At 36.9% G+C, this 24,952-nt stretch overlaps 1 protein-coding gene across 1 annotated transcript in view; it reads left to right on the top strand.

Annotated features, from left to right (window-relative positions):
* ROBO2 (roundabout guidance receptor 2) overlaps window positions 1–24,696 on the top strand; it is an 872,799-nt gene extending 848,103 nt beyond the window's left edge. The window contains exons 25-29 of the mRNA XM_052666711.1: window positions 496–678; window positions 5,194–5,364; window positions 11,673–11,933; window positions 17,708–17,908; window positions 18,813–24,696. Coding sequence (XP_052522671.1) covers window positions 496–678; window positions 5,194–5,364; window positions 11,673–11,933; window positions 17,708–17,908; window positions 18,813–18,814 — 818 coding nt within the window. The 3' untranslated portion in view covers window positions 18,815–24,696. The remainder of the gene's footprint in view (window positions 1–495; window positions 679–5,193; window positions 5,365–11,672; window positions 11,934–17,707; window positions 17,909–18,812) is intronic.
* Window positions 24,697–24,952: the final 256 nt, after the last annotated feature.

Below are 24,952 nucleotides of genomic sequence, written 5' to 3'. Positions count from 1 at the left end.
TTGTTTGGGCCACTAAGATTGCTCATCTATTTTAAAGTTTTGGTTGAGAAAATGGCATAATGCTTCAGAATGTTCTTGAAGCCCAGGTCTGACGTCAGCCATACCTGATGAGATTTAGACTTGTGGTGTCCCAGAGTAAGATTTTTTGCAAAAATGAAGGTAGATATTGCTTTATAATAAATGAAGTTAAAAAAAAAAAAAATCACATTACTGTCAATCCCAGGAAAAATCTTTTAACATTCAAAAGAGTTTATTATGGCATCTATATGTGTGTAGGGGATATGTATTATTTGGTTTACAAAGTGACAGTTACACAATGCAAACTATGAATGAGATCCCGGTTAGCTTTTATAGTGCGCTTTTATATCAAGCTCTGTTAGCCAACCTTTGGGTTTCCTGTGGAGTAAGAATATATTAAGTGGGTCTTTAAGATTTAGATGATCAAAAAAATATCAAACATGTACAACTCACTAGACCCCCTACATTTGTTTTTAGGTTCAATGGTAAATGGATGGGGTTCTGCGTCTGATGAGGACCGTAACTTTTCTAGTCATAGATCTAGTGTAGGTAGCTCCTCAGATGACTCGATCTTTACCAGCGGCAGTTTTGCACAAGCACTGGTTGCAGCAGCAGATAAAGCTGGTTTTAGGCTGGATGGAACCAGCCTGACAAGAACAGGTTTGTAGACTCAAAGTTAATGCTTTCTGCATGAAGGGTGTCTCTGCCTGTTCTTCTCTTCAGTGAACCTGCGTCTCACTTCACGTTTTTCTAACATGCATGGAGTAAAGTGGATGGAGATATTTTTATCAGTATATTTAAAATAAAAACTTATGTTTCATTTTTAGTGATTTGAAGTAGTGAATACTGCAAGCTTGTAATCAGCACTTTCAATCTTCTGCAGTTTCTCTTTACGCTGACTCTGCTATGGATTTACTGACATGTGCTCTGTTTAATATTTTGGTTAAGAGATCACTAATTCTGCCATGCAGTCTTTGATGACTTTATTCCTGCAACATCTCCTCACTATCATTTACATTTCCAATGATGAAAGTCATGTTTAAACTGTTATCTCCATCCCTGCTCCTCTCTCGCATCTCTTGCAAAAATGTATTTTTCTGTGAAGTTTTTCTAAGCATGGGGGTGGAATGCTATGATTTGATTATAAATGATATGAAATGTTTAAAAGTCTTTTTAATCAGCTGATGTTAACAATATTTAATTCAATGAATCATTAAATTTTGATTAAATTTAATTTTAATTATGCCACCAGAATTAGCCAAGTGAAATTTAATACAGGTAAAGTGACTATTGCTTTTGAAAACAACCAGTCTTATCAACTAGAATAAATTAATGAAAAGTAAATATAATTCAGTTTGTAACGTTTAATTTTTAGCAACACAAAAAGATAAGCAGAACTTCCTTTTATATATTCTGAACAAAGAATGTATTTGCATTTGCACAGTCCTATTATTTTTTTTTTTAAAAAAGCACCTAATTATTTAAATCCACACGACATAATAACAAAGTATTCATTTGGGTTCCTATTTTTTATTATGCTTTCTTCTCCTGTTCCTGCACACATTTCCTGTAATATTCCTATCATTTAAAAATTTTTATTATCATTTTTGTACAAAATTTATCCTTTGCTAAAATGCTTGCATTCTTGATAAATGTCTCCAAATGTTAGAAATGATAACTGCCAGCTTTCTATACGCAGTGATTTCATGAGAAATACTACCTTTTAGGAATAAAGAAAAGAATCTGTAGTAAAGTCCTATGCCAACAACAAATCACAGGATGAAATTTCAGCCTTTTTCAAGTCATGAGGACCTTTGACTTTGGTTAGATGTAATCATCCTTAAAAGACAGTTATTTCACTGTTAAAAATATTTAAAACTCTCATTTTCTTCTTCTTATTTAGCAAATTTGGCCAAACCATTCCTTTCTTAAAATACACTGTTTTGCTTGAACTGACACAAATCCTTCCTAACCTTTTTATTTTTGTGTTCTTCATGGCCTCAGTAAACTAAAGCAACTTGTACTAGGCCCACTGAGAAGTAGTTTCCACCACATACATGCACAAAGGAGTTCAAACGTGCAGACACTTTTAAATACGATTCCTTACCGTAGCAATATAAAAGAACAGGATGAGAATTCCCTTGTCAGTTATATTTTCCTAACTTAATTAGGTCACATATGCACTTAAACTGAGTACTTACACGTAATTCCTTGTATAGACTATTAGAGTTAAGGTTACAGAAGAGTAACACTGTGGTTATCTTTTTATTGCCTTTTTATTCTCTTAATGATCCAGAGAAAAAGCTGAATCAAAAAGCCCATGTAAACAGCCTCCCTTTTTTCACCCACCACAATATCAGCAAATGGAAACAGTTCTGCAATGCTTACTGTAGTTTTCTTATGATATGATACTTCCCAGGGTAGTCTGATCAATCAGACTAGCCTATTATGGATCTGCTGTACCACAGTAAATCCATCATAGTGCAAAATGGCATTTTCCAGTGGAGAAGCAGCAGTATTATTTCTATTCATTGCTCTGGAGGAAATCTGAAGGTCCCGACTCTTTACTCCTTTGGACAGTTATTTTCTCCCACTCAGAACAGTTACGAAATATTCTTATTGATATGAAATGAGCAGACCAACTGCATAGGCTCACATGGATGTCTTTGATTGTCAGTCATAAGAGGCACTGGTAAATCCAGACACAAGATGTCTCTCCTACAAGACACTTTGATTCCATTTTCCAGAAACCATTGTGTGATTTGTCATGTAGTTCAGCCAGTTTTCCTTTTTAACACCCATGGGAAATTAAATCATGAATTACTGGATTCATCCTTGTCTCCATTTGCACACACTAAATCTACTATAGAGTCTGACACTGCTCAGCAGTTCTTCCTGAAAAGGCTGCATAAAAAATAACATGCTGTAATCAGATATTAGGTGCATTGAAAGATGTGTTTTGGGAACCTACATATCATTTGTATTTGCCCCATATCTGATTTAGGTGAGTGCTATCTATTTTCCTTCATTTTCACAAAGGGATAAAAGAAAAAAATTTCAGTGTATATATATATATTTTTTTTTCCAAGTCAGCTTTCCAAATTCATGATCACATTTCTTTACTCAAGAGAGTAAGCATGAAGGTTCTTCATCTTGCACTCACTAGTTGTGCTTGCATGTTGCAAGTTTATTTTTACAGAAAATCTGTGCTGTGTGAGCTAGGATGGAATTTCAGGGTCACATCTGAATTTCTTTGCACCAGTGGCCTTTTTCTTTTTCTTTTTAAACAAGATATGTAATATTTTGTCTGTGTTCATTTGCTGTTTTATCCTTATCTATGAAACAAGAGCTTGATCACTTGTCTTTGTCTGGCTGCAGCTGTGCCAGCTATAAGAGGTTAATGTTTCCAGGCTTCACCCAAACGCTTATTACTGCTTCCTCCCATCTTCAGAGTTAGCTCCTTGGGTGGGCATTCAGCTCCCCATTTCAGTTTAAATGCATCAGGCTAGCAAAGGCATCCTGTTCATACTCTTTAAATTCAATTTGGCTTTCTTTGGCAGAGGAGAGTTAGGGAATGCCCACACAGATGGTTCAAATGTGGTAACCTCTGATAGCTGACAGGGACACAAGGCTGGGAGACAACATAGCCTAAGAGAGTGATCCTCCTCATTGTGCACATCAGTCTGAAAATAAAAGATCAAGCCTTAGGTAGTCAGGAAAAATCAGAAGGCCAATAGTTAGATGTTATTGTAACACAAGCATTTTAATGCTAAGCAGTATGTTAGAGAGATTATAGCTACTTTTTTTCACTTTGCCCTCTTTTTGCACGAAATATATTTTAAATAGTGCAGTAAATAGCAGTTTACTTCTGATTAGGTTAATCTAGATCCTATTGTATGTGGTGTCATGCTAGAAGTAAGGATATCTATTATAATGCGTGAAGTGTGGCACTTATACACCAGAATTTTGGCTCTTCCAGGGGTTTTACTAAAAAACATAAATCACAAGAGACCATGATCTAATGAACCAGAAGATAATTCAGCCTCATATTAGCTTAGGGTTGATAGATCAGAAAAATATCAAGCAGCTGTTTTGTCACTTTCCACCAACTATTTGACCATACGGGTCTACAGTTGGACTGAAAGAGAAGTCCTGACTGGCTTACAAATCTTCCACTTCAGAGAAGGTTTAACAAAGTAATAATTTTAAGCAAGTTCTAAACAAATTAAAGCATTAACATCCCTGAGATGCTTGATAAAGATCATGTGCAGAGAAAAAAAAAAAAAAAAGACAGTGATATCAGTGATATTTAGTTTTCTTCAAACATTATTAAATAAGAAACAAGCCTAATTAACTGAATAAAAACATGAAAAAAAGAACTGAATGGAGTAAATGAACTATGCTCATGCGTTTCCTGCCGTGATACTTTTCATGATCTGCTTCAAAGAACAGCATCAAAGATATCAAAAAAGAGAAAGTATGTAGCTCCATTAGTCTATATATTAAATAATAAATAAGTAAATAAATAAACAACAACAAAAAAAAAAAAACCAGAAAAAAAACAGAAAAAAAAAACAATAGGGAATGAATTCATTCAGAATAAATAATTTTTGAACACATAAAATAATGAAAATAAATAGGAAAACATTACGACTTAAATTCCTTTTTTAATTTCTTAAGAGAAGAGAGCCCTGAAGTATAGAAACCTGCAGTGCTACATAGCTTGCAAAAGCAGTTATCTTTATCTCACTGGAGTTACTCCAGATATGCAGTGCTTATGGGAGTGACTAAGATGAGAATCTGGCTCAGCGAAGGTGGAAGGCAGGAGAAGATAAATTTGATATGATTGAAGAAGTGTTTTCCTTCGCTGCTGAGGGCTGAGGAGTTGTTATGACACATCTGCTCTGAACACCAAGCAGGTAGGAGTTACATGGTGTGCAGCGGTTTTAGCACAACAGATGGAGCAACTTTAATTATAAAAGTAAAGACAAAGGATTGCCAAGTTTCTCACTTTGCTTACTGTGGTGTAACTTAAGCAATTGACATCAGGTGTCTCATGGGGACACTCGCTTGCCTCTGAGAGTTAGACCAGATTTAATATTTCAGAATTTACATTAACAGAACGGCCCATTTCAAGTCAGTAATATTTTTGTCATGTGGTTTCTCTTTTTCTAGGCAAAGCATATCCTTCCTCTCAGAGACCTCGGCCAAGCAGTCCTTTTTCTACTGACAGCAACACCAGTGCAGCTGTCACTCAGAGTCAGAGGCCGAGGCCCACTAAAAAACACAAGGGAGGCCGTTTGGACCAACCCCCCTTGCCTCATCGTAGGGAGGGAATAACAGACGGTAAGTGTGGCGGTGGGAGGCCCTGGTGATGAGCTACAACACGCAGCTGTGCAGAATGGGAGGCCATAAAGCAGTCTTTTAAGGAATGTCTGTTACAGTGAGCTACTTGTTTGGTGAAGTAGGGTCCCCAGGTACGTCAGCGGTATTGCAACGCTAGCAGTGTGGAGCTTGGTTAAGTGACTCTTCAAGGAGCCTTTCTTCCTTTCAGCTCTAAACAAGTCAGCTCTAAACAAATCAGCTCTCAGTTCTCAGTGTAAATCTTAAGAAGAAATGACTGCATTGAACATGGGTTGGCATTAAAATGTGACCCCTGGGTAATTTCATTTCCAAGTAGCCACCACCAGCATATAGTGCATTTCTAAGAAGAATCATGCAGCCAGTCCCACAGTGCTCTCTTTGTTTTCTGCTGGTTTTGACAGCCATGCAACAGCTATAGAAGTACGTGCCATGCTTTTCTCAAGGCTCTGCCTCACATCTTGTCTGTGCTGCTTCATCCCTGAAATTCAATGACCTCACTGACTTTGTTTGTCACTTCAACATCTCCAGTTCCCTCTTACCACCAATTCGCATCTAGAAATTTCAAGTGTATCCCTTCTGCTCTTCTAATCACTAAAATCAGTTCAGATTTCCATTGTCTTTGTCTATCCTATCTTGAGTTTGGCAAAAAAAGCCTTTGTTACTCCTTGAGAAGGTCTGACTATAAAGGTGGGCAGCTTGTTATCTCCCCTCTCTTCTCTTTTAATCTTACTAGTCACTTTAAATGTTGAAATTTTCAGTGAGGAGAAGCAGGCAAATGGAAAAACAGTGTTAAAGGAGCCACCAAGGATTACTGTAATGCAGTGCGAATGGGGATCTGGTCACTTTCCTCATGCTGACCTGTCTTGCAGTGTTCAGGGCAGGGCAGTTCTGAGTCCTTGACTATCCCTATTTTAGTAGCCCTCAGAATGGCACTGTCTGAACACTGGGAGCAGGAGTCATGCCAGTGCCAGTCATGTCAGTCTCCTAATTTTTAGTTCACCTTGACAAATCTTTGAGTATATGAGAAAGGAGTAAAAAAATCACTTTGGTATAAATCCCCTCTCTATTCTAGCAAAAAATCAGTTGAGAATCCTTTCATCATCCTCTTTTATCAGGCAGCATGTTGTAAATAGATTTGATAGAGCATGTATTTAGTTTGTTTATTTATAATGTGCTATTTATTATTCTAGGTATGTTTAAAAATATATTAACAGTATGCAAGCTGGAATGAAGCCACTAAAAACACTACAACTCTCCTCTCAGTCATGTTCATCAAATGTACAGATACAATTTTGTAGCATGTTCTGACAGACTCCCTGTTTATCAGATCGTAAAAGTGGAGAACAGATTCCAGAAGTGAAAGTCTTCACCAGAAGTGTTACCGTTATAGCTCATACTCTGTGACTCACCCTCACTACCATATTGTTTGAGGAAAGAACTCAAAATAGCTTAGAACCCACTCATGTGGCTCTGATTTGGTTTAAGCATTAATGCTATCCACTTCTGGATATATTCCAGAGGCCTCACTGCTACACAGATCTGTTAAATAGATGTGTTACGAGAATAGGAATTGGAAATTGTGAGTGTCAATTGCACAATTATGCTGGCAATCCCCTTTCTGTGCATGCATTAATTTAAACCTTCAGCATAGCATATATTTTGTCACCATGAGTTATGTGTACATGTGTGTTTGTAATGCATTAAATGTTGTGGGACCTTAATCTCACTTTTTTAGAATACTGTTACTATAGAAGTAAGTCATAATAACATGATTACCGGAAGATTGATGGGAATCTAGTTTAGGTCATGAGGTAAATGGAAGTGTGACTCCTCAGGGAATGACTCCATCATAAAATCTGACATTGCTTTAAATTGGTGAAAGGGATCAGATTTTAAGATTTATTTTAAAAGAGGAATCTCCTATGATCTTTGATTATTCACTATAAAACACTAATCTTAGTGGAGTTTTTTTAGTATATTTGAGTCAGAACTCCAATTTTATACCATGTTCTTAAACAATCAACCTCTCAAGCATAGACAGTAACAACTTCTGGACACTGTTAACATTTGCCTGTTACAAACCTAGCTTAAACGCTTACTATGTGTTCCAAAAATTTACAGTGTTCAGAAGTCATACAGGATCCTTTTCCATTCTCTCTCACAACAGAAACAAGTAAACACAAATTGTACACTTTTTCCACTTCGAGTGTTGCTGAATATGAGTCATTAAAGTGTAAGGACAAGTCTGAGTCATAGCTAGATCTGCAAAGGACATTTGTCAATTAGGGAACTAAGATTGCTGCTACCACCTGTATGTATGGAAACAGACTACATTTAAGAATTTCCAGTGTCCAAAAATTAAAAATGATCACTGAATATGTAGATACAATCTACAGTTTCAGGTCTGAATCCTCTGGACTGACTCTACTTTGAATTATCCTATTTGTCCTCCTGCACAATTTGTTTTTCAACTTTCCCATCCTAAAAGACTGTGGAGACAAAGGAAAAATACCTTATGAATCTGTCAATAATGGAAAACCTTAAAAGCAAACAAACAAAACTAACATAATGTTTCTACTTCAAGTGCTCAAGGAATAATTTATTTTCTTGAAATCAATATATTCACAAAGTACAAAATAATGGAATTTGCCATACGTGCAATTACACAGTAACTGCATAACTGCAGGTGAAAGTTCCTCTTTGTTTGAGCATGAGGTTTAAAAGAACAAAGAAAAACTAGAGAGGAACCATGGCTGGTGGTTAAAATAGAGAAATAAGACTATTAGCTTTCAAAGTCTCTTGTTAATATGCAATTTTAACTAAGGCAGGCTGTAGTGAAGATGCTTGCTATCTGGTACAAGAAAGTGGTTCAGAGTCTTATTAAATGTAAGTATCGCCCCTAGGAAAACAAATGACTAGTGCAAGTAGGAAGAGATGGCCTTGTACTTCTTGGTTCTTAACTTTTCTGGCTAATAACAAGAGGTTGTGCCCAAGCTTACATAATGTCTCAGTCATTTGGCCAGTGCTCTGCTTGCTAAAGTAAGGCTGGAGTAATCCCAAGAGAATCATGCATCTGCAGCTGATAAGGCTTTCTGATGTTCTACAGCTTCTCAATCACAATTCCTCTGTTATTAAATCAGACCGTCACCTACCCCTCAATACACTTACAAATAGCCTTGCAAGTTTGATAAGCTTGCCATTAGAGGCTGCAAGTGGTAGTTTGGATAGCATCCCACAGCCTGTAAAGTTACTATCTCAGTATGGATTTTCGGGTGTTTTACCTGGCACTTGGAAGGTAAATGTAATGTAGATGGAAGTGCAGTAACACTTCAGTAACACACTCAGTAACATCATTATGTGTTCTTTCACTGAAAATCCTCCTGAAGTCCCTAATTATCTACATTCAAATCTTCCCTTGAGTAATGGACATTATGGTATGAGTTGGCTTCCCTCTGTGTGGTAACAAGTCTGCTTGTTAGAGACTGAAAATACTAAGTCATCTGACCTGTCACCCTTTACTAGCATTTGAATTTCCAACCATTAGCCATCATGTAGGTACATATGTACAAGTGTATGCAAGGATGCGTGCACAGTTGCTTAGATACATCTTAGGCTGAGAAGGGAAAGAAGAGATGGGGAAAGACAAGACTGTGACACTGGAGGAGGAAACTCGTGACTCCAAATATATGGAGTCTTTAGATAAATATGCCACAATAAAATAACAGCGTATTTAGTAACTTTACTTAAGGCAGAAAATTTGCAGTAAACAACTTGAGCTGTGGAGTGAATAGAAAGCCACATTGCCAAATGACGCTCTCTTCCACCTTTTTATATTAAAAATGAAGGGTAGGTGTTACTCTGACAATCAACCTGAGTAAAAAAGTGAAAAAGCAAATGATATAGTCAGATCTTCTCAAACATATCTAGCACAGTTCAGTAAGTATGTACTCAAGCTAGAGCCAGCTTACATTAATTCCGTAGTATTCTGTAATTCTTCTATAATTGTGTGAAGCTTCATCAGAAAATAATTTTTATTTTTCATTTCAGCTAGCTCATCCAGAGCTCTAAAACACTAAAACAGCTTTACAAACATGTTTTTTGATTTCACTTCTATTCATCAGGCAATTTCCTGCCCATTTTACTAACGTATAAAAGCAAAATCCAGCAGACTAATAAAATAAGTCTACTATAATTCCAGGAGTTTCAGTTAGCTCTGGAGCATGCAGGATGTTTGTTTAAGTACAAGACCTTTTCACCTTGATATCTGATTAATAGCAACTCTTAGACAGCAATTTGAGAAGAATTGTTCTGTATCTTAGGAAGTATAATGTTGCAATCATTTTATTTTTTTTCCTGTGGTACTACTTCTTAAAAATTTTGTTTATATTAAACTAAATATTTCATCTTGGAAAATAACATTTATTGGATTCAGTGCATCTTCATAAAGTGCATATAAATCACAACTTCAGTAATATCTATTTCAGATTGCATAAGCAGATGCCAGTGTTGTGGTTCTTGTACATTAACTGGTTATGACTGTAATAAAATCAATTATAAGAAATGTCATTTTGGAAGCCAACACTATAAAGCAATTTTAACATTGGCAAGCTCCCATACTCTGCTTCCACCTACAGTCACTCAAGTATTGCCACTGTCATGAAAGGTCACATCTATATTCATAACTAAAAATTTCTCAAATAAATTAGTGCTGAACATAAAGCACACATCAGGCTCATTGACAGATTATTATTAAACTGTTCTATCCAGAAGATAGATATCTTAATTTTGGATATAGCACTTTAGCTATGAGCAAAAGTACAGAAGCAACATCAGACACAACTTCTTTCCCTTTTAGACACAAGTATCCCACACATCTGCATTTAACATTGGGAAACAGTTCTGGTTTGGAACAACGTCTTAGCAACTTGGGAAGTATTTGTGCCCCATATATAAGAGACAGAAGTATCAACTCTAGCAGCAAGGACCTGAAGCTTCATGTGAAGCTGAATTACAGGCTTCAAATAAATTAAATCCAAAGGTCTCCTCAACAGTGTATAAAATGAATTGAAGTCTCACTAGGATTAAGAAAATCAGACCTTCCTGTGGGCAAAGGAGAGATTTACTCTTCCATGCTTTACAAATTCCTTGATGAACCTTCACCTAAAGTACAGAATACCAAGAAGTGGGGTATAGCCATATCTAGTGTAGACTAATATAGATTTAGTGAAGTTGGGTAGCATGAATTTATTTGGGTTGTGCTTTGCCCAAAGCCAGAATTAATCAAGTTTTCTAAGTATTGAATGAGTAGTCTATATGGAAGAATATTTAAAGTACTTTTTTCTCTATTTTGATTGTTTTTAAAAATGTAAGAATTGTCTTGATTCTTACTAGACAATCATGTGGTTTACATGAAATCTTACAGTTAGAATTGTCATTATTCAGGTTCTATAATTATCTTTGGTAACAAATTAAATAACAAAAAGCACCCCCACAAATGTGATTAGAAGTTTCACCATCAATCCTAAAAACATCTCAGTAGCCCAAGCCATAAACTTGAAAAGAATCAGAGTGCATAGAGAGATCAAGCAAGTGTCTTTCAGCATTTATGTGAAATTTCATGTTGATTGGTTATATTTGCAAGACTGCTAACCTTAAGAGTGGCCATCCTGGTGTCTGTGAAGACTACTGGTTTCGAGAGAACACTGAAAATGTATTTGAAGAAAATGTTCACCCGCTGCTTTGTGATTCCATTTCCATAGATGTATTGGTGCTTTTTCAGTGACAGTACATTTGTGAATATATTTTTTTTTTCCAAAGATACTGTGGAATTTTATACATTTTGATAAAATCATGTATTTAGATGGTGGGTGTAAGCCTCAAACTGAAAATGAAGCCCAAAAAATAGGAATGATAAAGCAAGCCCCACTATGATGGGCAAGAATTACTCTGTCATCTGGTTTCCATAGTCTTTCTTAATTGTTCACTGTTACTGAAAGAGGCAGATAAAATGGAAAATAAATCCCATGCTTAGAAATGTAAATCAGGACTTGCAGTGAGTCTACTGATTGTTAGGAAAGTTAGAAAGAGCTAGCAGTACAGTAACTTGAGTTAGAAATCTATTGGAAAGTAATTTCTGATTAACAAGAAGTTTCCTTTTTTTAAAATCAGCAGATAAAGTGATTCAAGCCATTTGTGAGAGACGTTTTTATTGTTCATTTCTTTTCAGCATCAAATGGAAGTTCTGTTTCAATTAAAAATTAGTTCATCTAAATCTTATTCACATTTTTTAGATCTTCCACCACCACCTGACCCACCACCTGGTCAGGGTTTAAGGCAGCAAATAGGCCCGGGCCAGCGTGGAGGCTCGGCAGAGAGGAAAGGAAGCTCTCTTGAGAGGCAGCATGCACCCAGCGTAGATGACACAAAGAGCTCCCTGGACCGGCAAGCTAGGACATCACTAGAGTGGCAGCGGCAAACCCAGGAGTGGATAAGCTCTGCAGAACGCCAAGAGGATTTCAGGAAAGCCCAACACAAGCAAGCATTTGGATCAGGTGCGTGTGTGCTGCACCAGCCCAGGCCATGTTTCTTGAAGCTTTTCATCTGAGGATTTCTGTAGCTGGCAGGAGGCTAAGTTCACCCTCCATCTCTGCATTCCCGCAGTGCTGGGGCTTACGACAGAAATTTTTTAAGAAGGCAAGGTGAAGTGGGAGCTTGCAGTCCAAGTTCTTTCCCTCCTGCAACCATTATATCTCATTATAACCTAACTGTGCATTCTTTGCATTGTTTTAACAATTAAAAGTGTTGTCAAGCACGGTCATGGGAGAAACAGGAACAGTGTCAGGAAGGCAGGGAAGAAGGAAGAGTTTTTTTAGTAGTTTCTATTAGATGTATTTAATTAGACTACAGGGCTGTATTTTCTAGTTCTTTCAACCTGGATCTAAATTGGCACTAGTTGTTTTTGCATATATCTGCAGTAAAGCTGATCCTTCTGAGCTACCAACACTCCTTCCAGCTATATTTGTAATACTGTCTTTTCCTTATTCAAGGCCATGACAAAAGCAACATTCATCTCCTAGACCTAGCAAGATAATGGCACAATCATTCAGCACAGGACCTGCTCATATTATTGAGTGCTGACTTTATCTTTTAAGGAGATTTCAATTCTGTAAAAATGTGTAAAGGAGGCAATGCTGAACTGTAGTTTTAGTTCCATGCTATTTGCAGATCACTTCTCAGCCTGACTGCAAGTAAAAGCTGCTGTTCCAAGTCTCCTTACTAGGGATTTTCTTTAGTCCACTAATCATATGTTATCCCAGTGCTGATTAAAGTGATACAAGAAGACAACTGCTCAAAGACAATTAAAAAAAAAAGTACATGATCTTCCTCTAGGGCTCCACCTCTAGTCTGTATGTAGCTCCCCCAGTGACACTAGATGTACTTGTACTATTCTTCTTCCTTCTGACTTTATTCCAATGCTAATTTTCCTAGTTAATTTAGCACACTAATATAAATGACATTCTAAAAAAAATTGCAAACTGCTGGCAAAGCTGTCATGGGGACATGATTTAATGAGTAAAGTCCTCAAAGAAAATAGCACTTAGCATATTAAACCATCCCAGTCTGTTGATTGCCCTGAGCCAAGTACAACATCTTGTACTTGTCCTCATTGGACATCATTAGGTTCTCGTGGGCCCACTTTTCAAGCCTGTCCAGGTCCCTCTTGATGGCATCCCTCCCTTCTATTGTATCAGCTGCACTGTTCAGCTTGGTGTTGTTAGCAAACTTGCTGAGGGTATACTCACAGATCTCACAGTCTCTGTCATTGAGAAGAATGTTAAAGAACACTGGTCTGAAGTATACCCCCTTGGGGACATCACTTGTGACCAGCCTCCATCTGCACATAGAGCCACTGTCTGCAACACTCTGGCTGTGACCATCCAACCAATTTATCCGAATAGTCCACCTTTCAAATCCATATCTCTCCAATTTAGAGATAAGGATGTAGTGTATGACCATTACAGAAGTCCAGGAAGACAACACCAGCTGCTCTTCCTTTGTCCACCAATGCTGTCACTCCATCACAGAAAGCTACAAGATTGATTAGGCAAGATCTGCCCTTGGTGAAGCCATTCTGGCTGCCTTGGATCACTTCTTCATCTCACATATGTCTTAACATAGCTTCCAGGAGTATCTGCTCCATGATCTTCCCAGGCACAGATGTGAGACTCGCTGATCTGTAGTGATCAGGTCTTCCTTTGTCCTCTTCTTAAATATGGGAGTAATGTTTTCCTTTTTCCAGTCACAGCCATAATTTTTAAAATATTGTGGAATACCATAGCAAACACATCAGCCAGTTCCTTCAGGACCCTGGGATTCATGTCATTCTGCTCCACAGACTTGTACACATTCAGCCTGATGAGATGGCTTCAGACTTGCCCTGCTCGTACAGTGGGAGGGACATTGCATCCCCAACCCCCACCTAGAGGTTCAGGGATGTGAGAGGCATGTGGCAGACCTGACTGCCAGTGAAGACTGAGGCAAAGAACTTACTGAGTACCTCAGTCTTCTTTGTGTCTGTAGTTGTCATTTCTCCCTTCTCATTAATCAGATGGGATAACTGTCCTTTGCCTATTTCTACTGGCTGAGCAGATCCTTTCTCAGCCATGCCAGTGTCATGCCTCCTCTGCTGATTTCTTGTGCTGGCAGATGGAGAGCTCATGTGATTTCAGAAAGGTCCTTAAAGAGCTGCTAGCTCTGTTCTTTTCCTATGATCCTAAAGGACAGTTTCCCAGAGGATCCCAACCAGTAATTCCTTAAACAGCCAGAATCTTGCTCTCCTGAAGTTCTGGATTCTGTCTGCACTTTGCCAGGTCCATATTTTTTGAGATCAGGAACTCATCCAGGATATGGTCACTACAGCCCAGACTGCCTCCAACTTCAGTGCTTTTAATGATCTTCTCAGCACTGGTGAGCACCAGATCCAGTAACGCTTCACCTCAGGCTACTCTGTCCAATACCTGGACCAGGAAGTTGTCCTCAACAGACTCCAGGAGTCTCCTGGATTGCTTGCAGCCCACCATGTTGCTTCCCCAGCAGACATCCAGGTAACTAAAATGCTACTTAGCATAAAGACAATTTTAACTAGAATGTGTAAGTTCTAGAAACATACACAAAATATCACAATATATTTAATGCATCTCATTTCTTTGTGAACAAAGATTAAGTATGCTTGTCTGACCTTCTTAACCAGAACTCTTCTCCTTTTCCTCCAGTTTAAGAGTACAAAGAGGAGTTACCTGTTATTCTGTGACACAGAGATTATTAAATTAATAGTAAAATAGTAAATTTCCTATACTGCATGACTTGCATTTATCTGTCTTTACACACACAAAAAAATTGTTTTTGACAATTCCAGTGCCCCACCTGAGTAATGAATTTAGGGCTGGACAGATGACCAGGGTGAATACTTGTCCTTTATGCATTACAAAGGATTGCTGCAGTAGGTGTTATGGTTTTTTCCTGGTGGGGGAGATTCAGTCCTTCACATCTGGTATGTCTTTCTTCCCATCCTCGCTTCATGCATTATAGTTTTCTTGCTCTGTGCCCCTTTCTCTGGTAGATTGAAAAAGGATGCTCTTGAATATGATGTTTATTTATGTTATCAATATTTTTAAAAATTATTTTACTTGTGCTTCATTCCTTTTCCTTTATTAATGAGAGAGAGTTTTCTTTCTCACTTTTCAGTAATTTCCAAAGGGAGTTTCATTAGCTATCCACTTCCACAAAATATCTATTTTGCACTTTGGAGGGCTTTATTTGGACCTTGCCAAGCTATGGGTGAAATTCTGAAAGCAAGATTGTTGTTTTGAAGGCAAATTGAAAAATAATGTTGGGAACCAAGATTTCCCAAGATTGCTTTCTGAATAGACAAGATCTCTGAGTTCTTGGTAATGGTTTAACTGTGGAACGCTGCATATCAAATAAAACATTCTCAGCTACCCTTCTACAGTAAGTAGTGTTAGATCAGGTTGCAATTGCTTTGATAATATTAGAAGCCTCTTAGTTATCTCGTGGGATATCAAAACATCTTACTACACATGCATACCAAGATTTTGCAGAGGTTGAAATTATAACTTCAGTTTGGCTCAGTTTTTCATAGAGAAAGGCATTGACAGTGTCTCCTCATATTCTTTGCAAGACTGAGGTATGATACTGCTTTGAGTACTGCTCAATGAAAGTAAGTCTAACCTAAGGACTTCAGACACCTTCATTTCGTGTGCTAGAGTGTTATGAAAATCTTAGCCTTTATTTTATGTCACAAATGTTTATTTTATGGATTGCATTTATTTCTGAGGGCACAACAGATAATTTAACACACCATATGCTCCATAATGATAATGCACTTCATATTTATTCATGGTTATTTTTTTCCTCAACATTTCATTGAACCCAAAGGAGGCCTTATCCTGAATCCACAAAACAGGAAAACAAATCAGTTGACCATATATGTCATCTTCAAACTCTTTTGTAATGCTAGTGACTTTTCCTTCCATCCTCTAAAAATGTATCCAGCTTTCTGCTAAGCTGATTTATGCAGCTTATTTTATTGCTGCCTTAATGCAAGCTGTTCTGTATTTCAGCCAGCCTTTGGAAATCAAGTTTGCATCTGATTCTGTTGTTAGAGTTTGTATATGAAGATCAGGTAACATAATTTAAGAGGCTTTGGCTGTTAAATGACATTTTACTATGTCTTTTAAGCAATTATTTACATTTAAGCAAGGAGAGCACAGTCATAGAACAAAACACTGATAATACCCTAATGTCCTGCAGTGCAAATATTCTGGTTCCTTCGGCAGGACCATAGGGAGATAGTTTGGCAGAGAAGGAAGTTGGGTGTTTGCCCTCTTCTGCAACAGATTTACCTTATGAAAAGATTCTGTTCAATAGGAGAAACATATGGGGAATTCCTGTATCCTACATGCTTGTGTTAGTTGACACAAAGAATTAAACTTGTGTTTCCTCCACAAAGGTAATTTGCATTTCCACCACAAATATGTTCTTATTTAGCATTTCTCTAAGTTAATTGTGTGCCATTATTGCCGCCCTTGCAAAGGCTTTGTTAATGACAATAAGAGCATATCTATCTTTCTTTCCAACCATCCCCACCTAGTTTTCTTTCTGCAATTCTGTCCTCTTTCAAAGAAGGTGTAATTTTTCCTGTCAGATTCCTTAATAGTAAAAACAATAGAAAATGAGAAATTAAAAGAAAAAAACTTTTATCCCAGTTTCACTTCAAAAACAACATAAAAACAACAACAACAACAAAAAAAAACATTCAAGCAGGAGGTACCCACCGATTTCAGAATAAACAATTTTTCTATTTTTGCTAAGGACATATATTTCAGCTCTTTCTTGCATTGAATGATATTTAGCAATGTCTCCTTAACTTTTGAGACAGCAAAAGTGGATCATATCCAGCAAAGAAAATAGTGCTTCTATTTCAGTGTTAAATCAGTGCTGCTGCTTTGCCTCTTAGGTCAAGATTATTAAAATATCTCCCAAAAACTCTAATCAGATGAGATGTCTCATTTTACTTGATGCTATGTGAATATATTTAGTCTTGTGCTTTATTGAGAATTAATCCTGTTCTTGCAGGCAGTTCATTATAACAGATCTTCACTAAGGAACAGGCAAAATGAATAAAGTAAGCCTTTTGCTTATAATGGAACATGAAACAAGCTGCAGGAAGATTTACTCACCCAAAATACTACAACTACCAATGTTATGTATTATATAGTATGTCTCAGTGTTATTTACAGTCAGTTAAAAAAAATCTTCTGTGTACTTTGCATCGTTAGAAATTACTGAGCTGCTGGAAGCTAATTAAATTAGCTGATATTGCAATTCTTTATCTAAATTGATTGAGGTAATGTTACCATAACTTAAAATAAAGAAAAGGAAAATGCATATTCTTGTAGGCTTGAAGCAAAAATCTAATCATAGCTGCATTGTTTTGGAAATTGTATGTGCATCTATTTTTATTAAACAATCAGCAATTTGTGATCTATTACTTCATAATGAATCTAGGCTTTTTATAATTAATACAGACTAACACATGAGTTTACATGAAAGCAAGATTAAGCTTATGCTAGTTTCTATGTCTATGAGTACAACACTGAGTTGCATATTTTGTTTGGCAAAATTGTCATGCTATAAAGAAAGACAAAAGACATATACCTGAAGACAGGGAATGAATATGATGTCCAGATCAGAATAGTTTGTTTATTCCTAGTGTATTGATTTTGGTTTGTTTTGCTTTTTTTAGAAGAGGCGTTGGTACCATATAGTAAACCCAACTTTCCATCCCCTGGCGGCCACAGCTCTTCAGGAACAGCTTCTTCTAAAGGATCCACCGGACCTAGAAAAGGTGAAGTCTTGCGAGGAGGTCACCAACGCAATGCCAGTGACCTTCTCGATATAGGCTATGTGGGATCAAACAGTCAAGGACAGTTTACTGGTGAATTATGTAAGTTTATCTCTAGCTACAGTTGAAATTCCCAAACAGAAAAAAAAAAAAAAAAAAATAGACAAATTATAAATCATTGTGAAGAGAGAATTAATTGCAGTGTGATGACCAGGTTAAATTTTAACCTTATTCTTATTGCCTTCTGCAGTATTTTTCCAGCAACAAGTGAAATTCATATACTCTTTCACTTGTACCAGTTCAGATCTAAGTCATACCAAGAATATCTACTTATTACATCTTTAAACGTGTAATGCTAATGAGAATAAAAACATTGACAAAATTGAACAGAGATTCTAACAATTTAGAATTTTCTTTGCAAAGGTATAATATATTTGTCATAGAAATGCTACTGGAGACTTTTCTCAGAGGAGTAAATGTGTGAGTGCTAAACTTACTGGGCAAATTGATGTCAAGGATGTGATGCCTTTTCCTAAGCCTTCTGTTGCTTGTTGCAAAATGTTACGCTCTTCTTGACCATAGATAGAGGTCCTGTTAATGCTGCATGCATGACAGTGGTACTTGATGCCAAAAGGTTTGAGTCTCTTGCTTAAAGTAGTACACCATGATCTAAGCTAGCTCAGGCAATGCAGCTGTTGGAACTTCTGCCTCCTATTTGCTGCAATCAAACCTTCTGTAACTACCCACCTACTGTTACTGCCAAGCAGCTTGTAAGAGGTTTTGGTGCACAAACCCCAAAATGAGGTATTTCAGATATGATGTTGGTTAAGTGCTGAATTTTGGCATCCATTGATTTTCATCTTAGAAGCAATTAACTCCTTTATCCAAACCTACTGAATATTTATCCTGCACTGCTTTGACATTGACATGGGCTTTGTTTTGTGTGTTTGTTTCTTTGTTTGTTTTTCACATATTACAATCTCTTTCTCTTTCTTTCTCTCTATAGAGTAGTTGAGAAGACACATTGCAAGCTGCTCTGATGGGCCATCAGGGCTGAACTCATGGAAGTGATGACACTAAACAGTGCAATGAACATTTTCTTTATTTATGTACTATTAAAAGAACTGTAAATGCAATGTAAAGACACACAGCCACATATCCCACAGATACTTGTGTTCTTCTCTTTATACACCATCCACCTTAAAATATTCCTTGTCAGGAGTATACAAAAAGAAAAAAAAAAAAAATCACCCTCCAGGATGAAAAGAATTTCCTTCTGTATATAATTTCTTTTGTTGCATTGCTATGCAAGTTCACCTTCTTTTTAGCTATGTTCATATTCATGTCTGTTTTTATTGGTCTGTTGTACTATATGTGAATTAATAGGCTGTGGTGCCATATATTAACTTTTAATTGTGTAACTTTTATGTTTAAAGTTTGCACTGCAATTTTATTTGGTGATAAGCACAAAACTCTACTCCTCATGACATGAAGAAAAAAAGAGACTGAATGTGTGAAGAGGGTTTACGTACTGTAAGCTACTTTGGATAATGCTGGATGTAAAGGAGTATGTTAGGTGGTTTTCCATTGGGGTGTAGAAATGAGAAAGTGACAGGCAAAAATGATGTCAGTAAAGACATTAGAGACAGATTTAAATCTTTTAAAAGCAGACAACATAGTTGCTCTTCCTATTTAAGAAGGGGTCAGAAGTTGGAAGTTTGAGTTTAAAGAGTGAGTATGAAAATTAACAGTAGCATGAGATGGCCTAGACCCTTTCACTAGAACGATTCCCTTAGTATCTGTTTTTAGCCATCCAATGCCATTAAGTAAAGGTAAAGAAAAGCAAACCTTGCTACAAACAAAAGAAATTAAGGTGTTTCACTAAAGCTGTTTTATATTGCAGTTTTGAAAGAATTATTAATTTCTGCAACCCAAAATGTAAGTCAGAAATTTCCCAGAAGAAACAAACAGTATAAACTCAAGGAATACCTAGTGAGTAGTTAAGGATGCAATCTATTATTAAAACTTATTCAGGCTGCTTCTGAAAAAAACTAAATGTCAGAGTATTTTATTTCATCTTTCCAATACATGTACAGTACAATAGTAAATAGAGCTGCACCACTGAAATTCATGACATTAATTGTTTTGATGCAGTCTAGACAAACCTTTGTGTTTTGTTACCTGAAGTCTGTGAGAGCTGAAGCTGATTTCACTAAATTTTTAGTGTTTAGAAGGACGTAACAGTCAAATTATTGTTTTAGGAATATTTTCTGTGATGCAATACATTCAAAAAGTTGGATACAAGCAAAGAAAATCCTTGAACTGTTTTTTTTTAGTGAGTGGCTTCACACCCTACTATAATGAGGAAATAATGCATGTTTATACTCTTTTTGAATAAACCAAAGTCTGTAAGTGGACATTAATGACAACATTCTGTCTCTTCATTAGTTTTCATTACTATGTTCAAATCTTCTGTACCTCTCAAATCTCAATGACTGAATTGTCAAACTTTTCTTAGAATGTTGTATATAGGTATCACCCTCATTTGCTTAACTTAAATTTTGCATCCTATAGCTTATTTCTGTTAGTCTATTTCTGACCATGAACATTTTTCCATTTGAATACCCTTTTCATATAATCAGTCTATGTTGTTTTATATATTGCCTTGGAGCTCACCAGTATTAAGGACACTTTTAGTAATGGCAGAATTTTAGAAGAGTAAATTTCAATGCTAAATATGTGTTGCTTTTCATGTCATTAACTCATTCCATGATAAGATAAAACACGACAGCCATCAGCTACAACTCAGCACTATCAAATATTAAAAAAATCATAGTTAACTTCCTTAAGGTCAAGACTGTTATTCAGCAGGTTACGAAAAGAGTTGAGAGAAATGAATGCATTTATCTATATAACTGACCAATGAGTATATGTAATTTACCTGCTTGTTTAATCACTATAGTTAAAACCATTATTTAAAAATGTGCAAAATTGTTCAAGCAAGACAAAGAAGGCATCATACATACACATGTATGTTTTCTTTACTTTGTTATTATCATATGAAGAGAAGATTATTCAGGGTGCAATTCAAATTGAATTCTCTGAAAAAAAGTGTTTAACTAGTCACCAAGGGAATAGTTCTCTTAATTTGAAAGCTTGTGCTGAGCTTTGGTGGAACACCTTACTCACTATATCCTATTTAAAATTCAGTATCATTAGAAGTCGATGAAGCCATTCCAATTACTTTCAAATATGTGTTTTATCTCTTCTACTGGAAAGTAAATGTGTGTCAGTATTAAAGCTGTGCAGTACCATGATATTCACTAACTTGTCCATCTGCTTCTGTACATTTTTGTTCATTAATAATTTGCTTACAATATTACATAAAGTGTTGTTGTGTATCGCAAAGTGTCTCCATTATCTTACAGGTGATGTCTCTTCTTTTTTTCCTCTCTTTTCTATACAGTGTACTTCCAATGAACCACAGTACATATTTTTTAAAATGCCATTTAATTTACTATTTTAAAAGAAGAATTCTTCTTTTTTTAAAAAAAAATGGAAAACATTTATTGTGAATAATGTGTTTAAAGAAAAGGGATGTTGTGGCAGCACTTAGAATTGTTTTTTAATTTGTTTTTTTAAAAAATATTTATTGGCTACAGTTTGTTCACGAAAAAGTATGACCTCTTAATGTGTTTCATTGGTATTGTTAGTGCAGCAAAGTTTAATTGGCATAAAAAGTTGGTTAATAGTCCTGTTGAAGTGTGTATTGTATATTTACTGGGGAAAAAAAATAAAACATACTCACATTTCAAATCTATGTTAAAATATCTTGAGTAAGGAGTCAATATGTGAAAATCCAAACTGGTAACAATCAGGCAATAATAACATAGACTGAACTATAATCATCACTGTCCACTTACAGGTAACAAGGATCATTTTATACCCTGCTTTTTGAACTGTGTTAATAGCTGTCTTATAAATAGCTCAATGGGAAACATCATCTGCCATAGGGATTTCTCATGAAGCTCCTCTCCACGTTGGGAATAGTTGTACCAATGTAATTACACTGATACAGCTATTCTAGTGATACAGCCTCCATTTGCATACATACTATGTCAGTGTACAGTAAGGGCTGCAAACATATGGTGTACCTTGCTTAAAGCCCATAATCTAGTATATGTATACATGTGTTCAGTAGTTGAGCACCCCCTGACCCTGGGGGGTTTTGTACTGGTGGAGCTACTGCCAACCCAGAATAGGGTATCCCCAGGATGTGCATAGATGCTACATCAAATTTTCTCAATCTTTGATTGACCATATGCTCAATTTTAAACGTGGGAGGGCTGAAGAATCGATTAATAAATTATTCCATGTACTTCAGTGGTGTATTGCTGCCATACCAGTGATGCAAACAGACATTTATTTTTTGTTATTTAATGTTTCTCAAGTCCTTATTCAGGTCAGTTAACCTTTCGATTAAATTTTTGCTCTCACCTGAAATACCACTGAAACAGTGTTCCCTGGAGAAGGAAAAAAAAAAAAAAAAAAAAAAAAAAAAAAGCATGGAATATTTTAAGTATATTGATTTAACAATAAGCCAATGTAAAAGGAAGACATGACTGTTTAAATAATACTATGCTGGCTTATGCATTGCCAGTCAGGAAAAAAGATGTGTTCTAAGGTTGGGAAAGAGTCCTCACAGTTGACAGAGGAAAGATGCTCAGGTTGGGGGAGATTCTGGTAGGAACTTTTTAAAATACAGGCAACTCTTTTTCTACAATTTATGCACTTTTTTTTAATTATTATTAGCTTGTTTTTATGACTGATGATCTTTAGGAAATTTAGCGGGGGGAGATAGAAAGAAAAAAATGTTGGCTAGCAAGCAGTTTTTGACCATCAAGGCTCTGCACGCATTGCACAGAAGAGTGGCATCCAACCACTTTGCTCTTTCTACTTTGTGTCCCAACTTTTGTTAGATGAGCCTCTCACTCTGCCAACTGCTTCCAAACCGAAAATAATAGCTATGGCTTAAAGATACCTGGTGGTACCCAGAGATGTAGGGCTGTGCCTGTGTGCTATGAATGTGGACAGTTACTGGGTGTGTGGGGAGAGCTACCTCTGAGCTCTGGCACTGGTGTGAGAACTATCTTACTCTCTGCCTCTATTTGACTGTGCAGCTACATCCAGGAAAACCTCAGCTCTAGTTGTCTATAGCATGCCACAGTATAGCAGTGTCTTTTCTAGTTTGTGACTCCTCATTCAGTCTATTACAGACCACCCTCAATTCAATGCCTGCCTCTCACCACATGATCCAAGGACTGAAATTGCATATGCTGACATTTAGGCCACTGAGGTTGTTGTTGCAATCTATGCAGCAGAATGAAAAACAACAACAACAAACCTTGTCATTTCAACATGAACCTTTTAAAACAATCCTCAAAAAAATTGTAGAAAACAAAGCATTTGAGATGTACGTGTTTGGTTTTGCTTTGATTCTATTTCATTTTCTTGGGTATCTTTTCTTAGCTACCATCAGACTTTCTTTTGCACAAGCTGCTAAACTCTCCCTCCCCCATTCTCTAGCATTGAATAAGTTATGACATTAGAGAATGCTTACATTTGTGTAATTTCTGTGTTACAACTATCAACAGCAAGGTCCACAGTTGCATTCACTTCAATTGGTCAAAGTCAGATGGGGAATTAAATGTTTGGGATTTTTTTTCTAAAAAGGCCTGCAGCTATTTGTGCCGGTATTTGCTCCCCATTTGTGCTGATCACTGCACCTTTTGCCTTCAAGGATGCCATTAGTAATTCTTGTTTGCGTTCAAAAGCAGGAATTCATTGTGCAGCACTTGGAGAGCCACTCGGATGCAGGTAAAAAAATATAACAGCTTGAGCAAGTGCTAATTAGAGCCAATTAAACTTAATTGACCTCCTTTGGCAGAAAAATGTAGAATAGAACTTGCTCTGTCCTTGCAAAATGGAGATCTTGCTCTAAGCATGAGTGTGAGGCTCAGTTTCATGTATCAGGCTGTAGCAATTACATGAGTATAACAACCAGGAGGAGGCTCGCTCCTTTTTTTTTCTAATAACTTAGATCTGCTCTATCAAGGTACTGCAATAAAAGTAAGATTTCTGGTTCACTCTATTTAAAAGCCTAATTTTTACAGAGCAAATGAGCATCCCAAGATACTAATGCTAATCTCTAGGAATGAATTGGCAGAAAAGTACAGGATTTCTTTAGTAGGTAAGTAATGGCTTGAGCACAAAGAAGCGATTCAGGTTGGAAACAGCTCTGCTGAGAGGCTGTATCTGTGCTAAGCAGTAGGTGTATGCCACAGTGTGCCTGGATCAGTGCCTTGTGCATCTGCCTACAGTTCAGCACAGCTCCTGCTATGCCTTCCCTTGAAGTGTCCTTCTAAGGACTTCTACTGGGAGAATGCTCACCAGACCCACTCGACGTTGTGGTGCTGTTGGGCTGGGCTAATGGGGAGCACGTGTGCACCACTGCCATGGGTGTCAGAGTGTAGCCAGAGGTATCAAAAGAAACGTGAGAAGAGAGGGACAATGAAGGGTGGGAAATGTAAAATTGTATGAATTCAAAGGCATGGTAAGTGCTAAACAACCGAACTCTATGAAAGGCCCTTATCCAGCTTCAGTGGATGCATTTTGCTGGTGTCATTATTTATTTATTTTTCTTAATCAGGAACTGAATGCAACTGATTTTGCTGCTGACTTGGCCTTACTATTAACAGCAATAAAGGTGTTAGTCAGGTGGGGACTTCGATGTGACCAATAGCATCACTCTTGCTTCAGGGAATGTTCTTGTGCTGGCTTGTTAATGAATTTCTTTCCTAATGAGTATCATTAAAAACCCTTTGATTAGCTATTTGTGTGAATGCCCTTCCTTTTTCCTCTGAGCTGCTACTAGCGCAAGTGGTAGCAGGATTTTGCCCTAGGCAGAAAGCATGCAGCTGTATTCCTTTCCTCATGAATACAACTCTAAGGTGAACTGCAGTAGGAGAAGGGGGGGGGGAGGGAATAAAAATAAAAGCTCACAGATGAGTTGAAGTTGCTATCTACATACGTACAACCTGAGCAGGCACTGACATTCAGATGAGGCTGCCATTAGGGAAATGAAGA

The sequence above is a fragment of the Tympanuchus pallidicinctus genome, unplaced genomic scaffold, assembly GCF_026119805.1.
Source record: "Tympanuchus pallidicinctus isolate F22 unplaced genomic scaffold, pur_lepc_1.0 scaffold10, whole genome shotgun sequence".
NCBI classification, from domain to species: domain Eukaryota; kingdom Metazoa; phylum Chordata; class Aves; order Galliformes; family Phasianidae; genus Tympanuchus; species Tympanuchus pallidicinctus.
The sequence above is the reverse complement of the archived record's forward strand: the minus strand, read 5'-3'. Positions and strand labels throughout refer to the sequence as shown.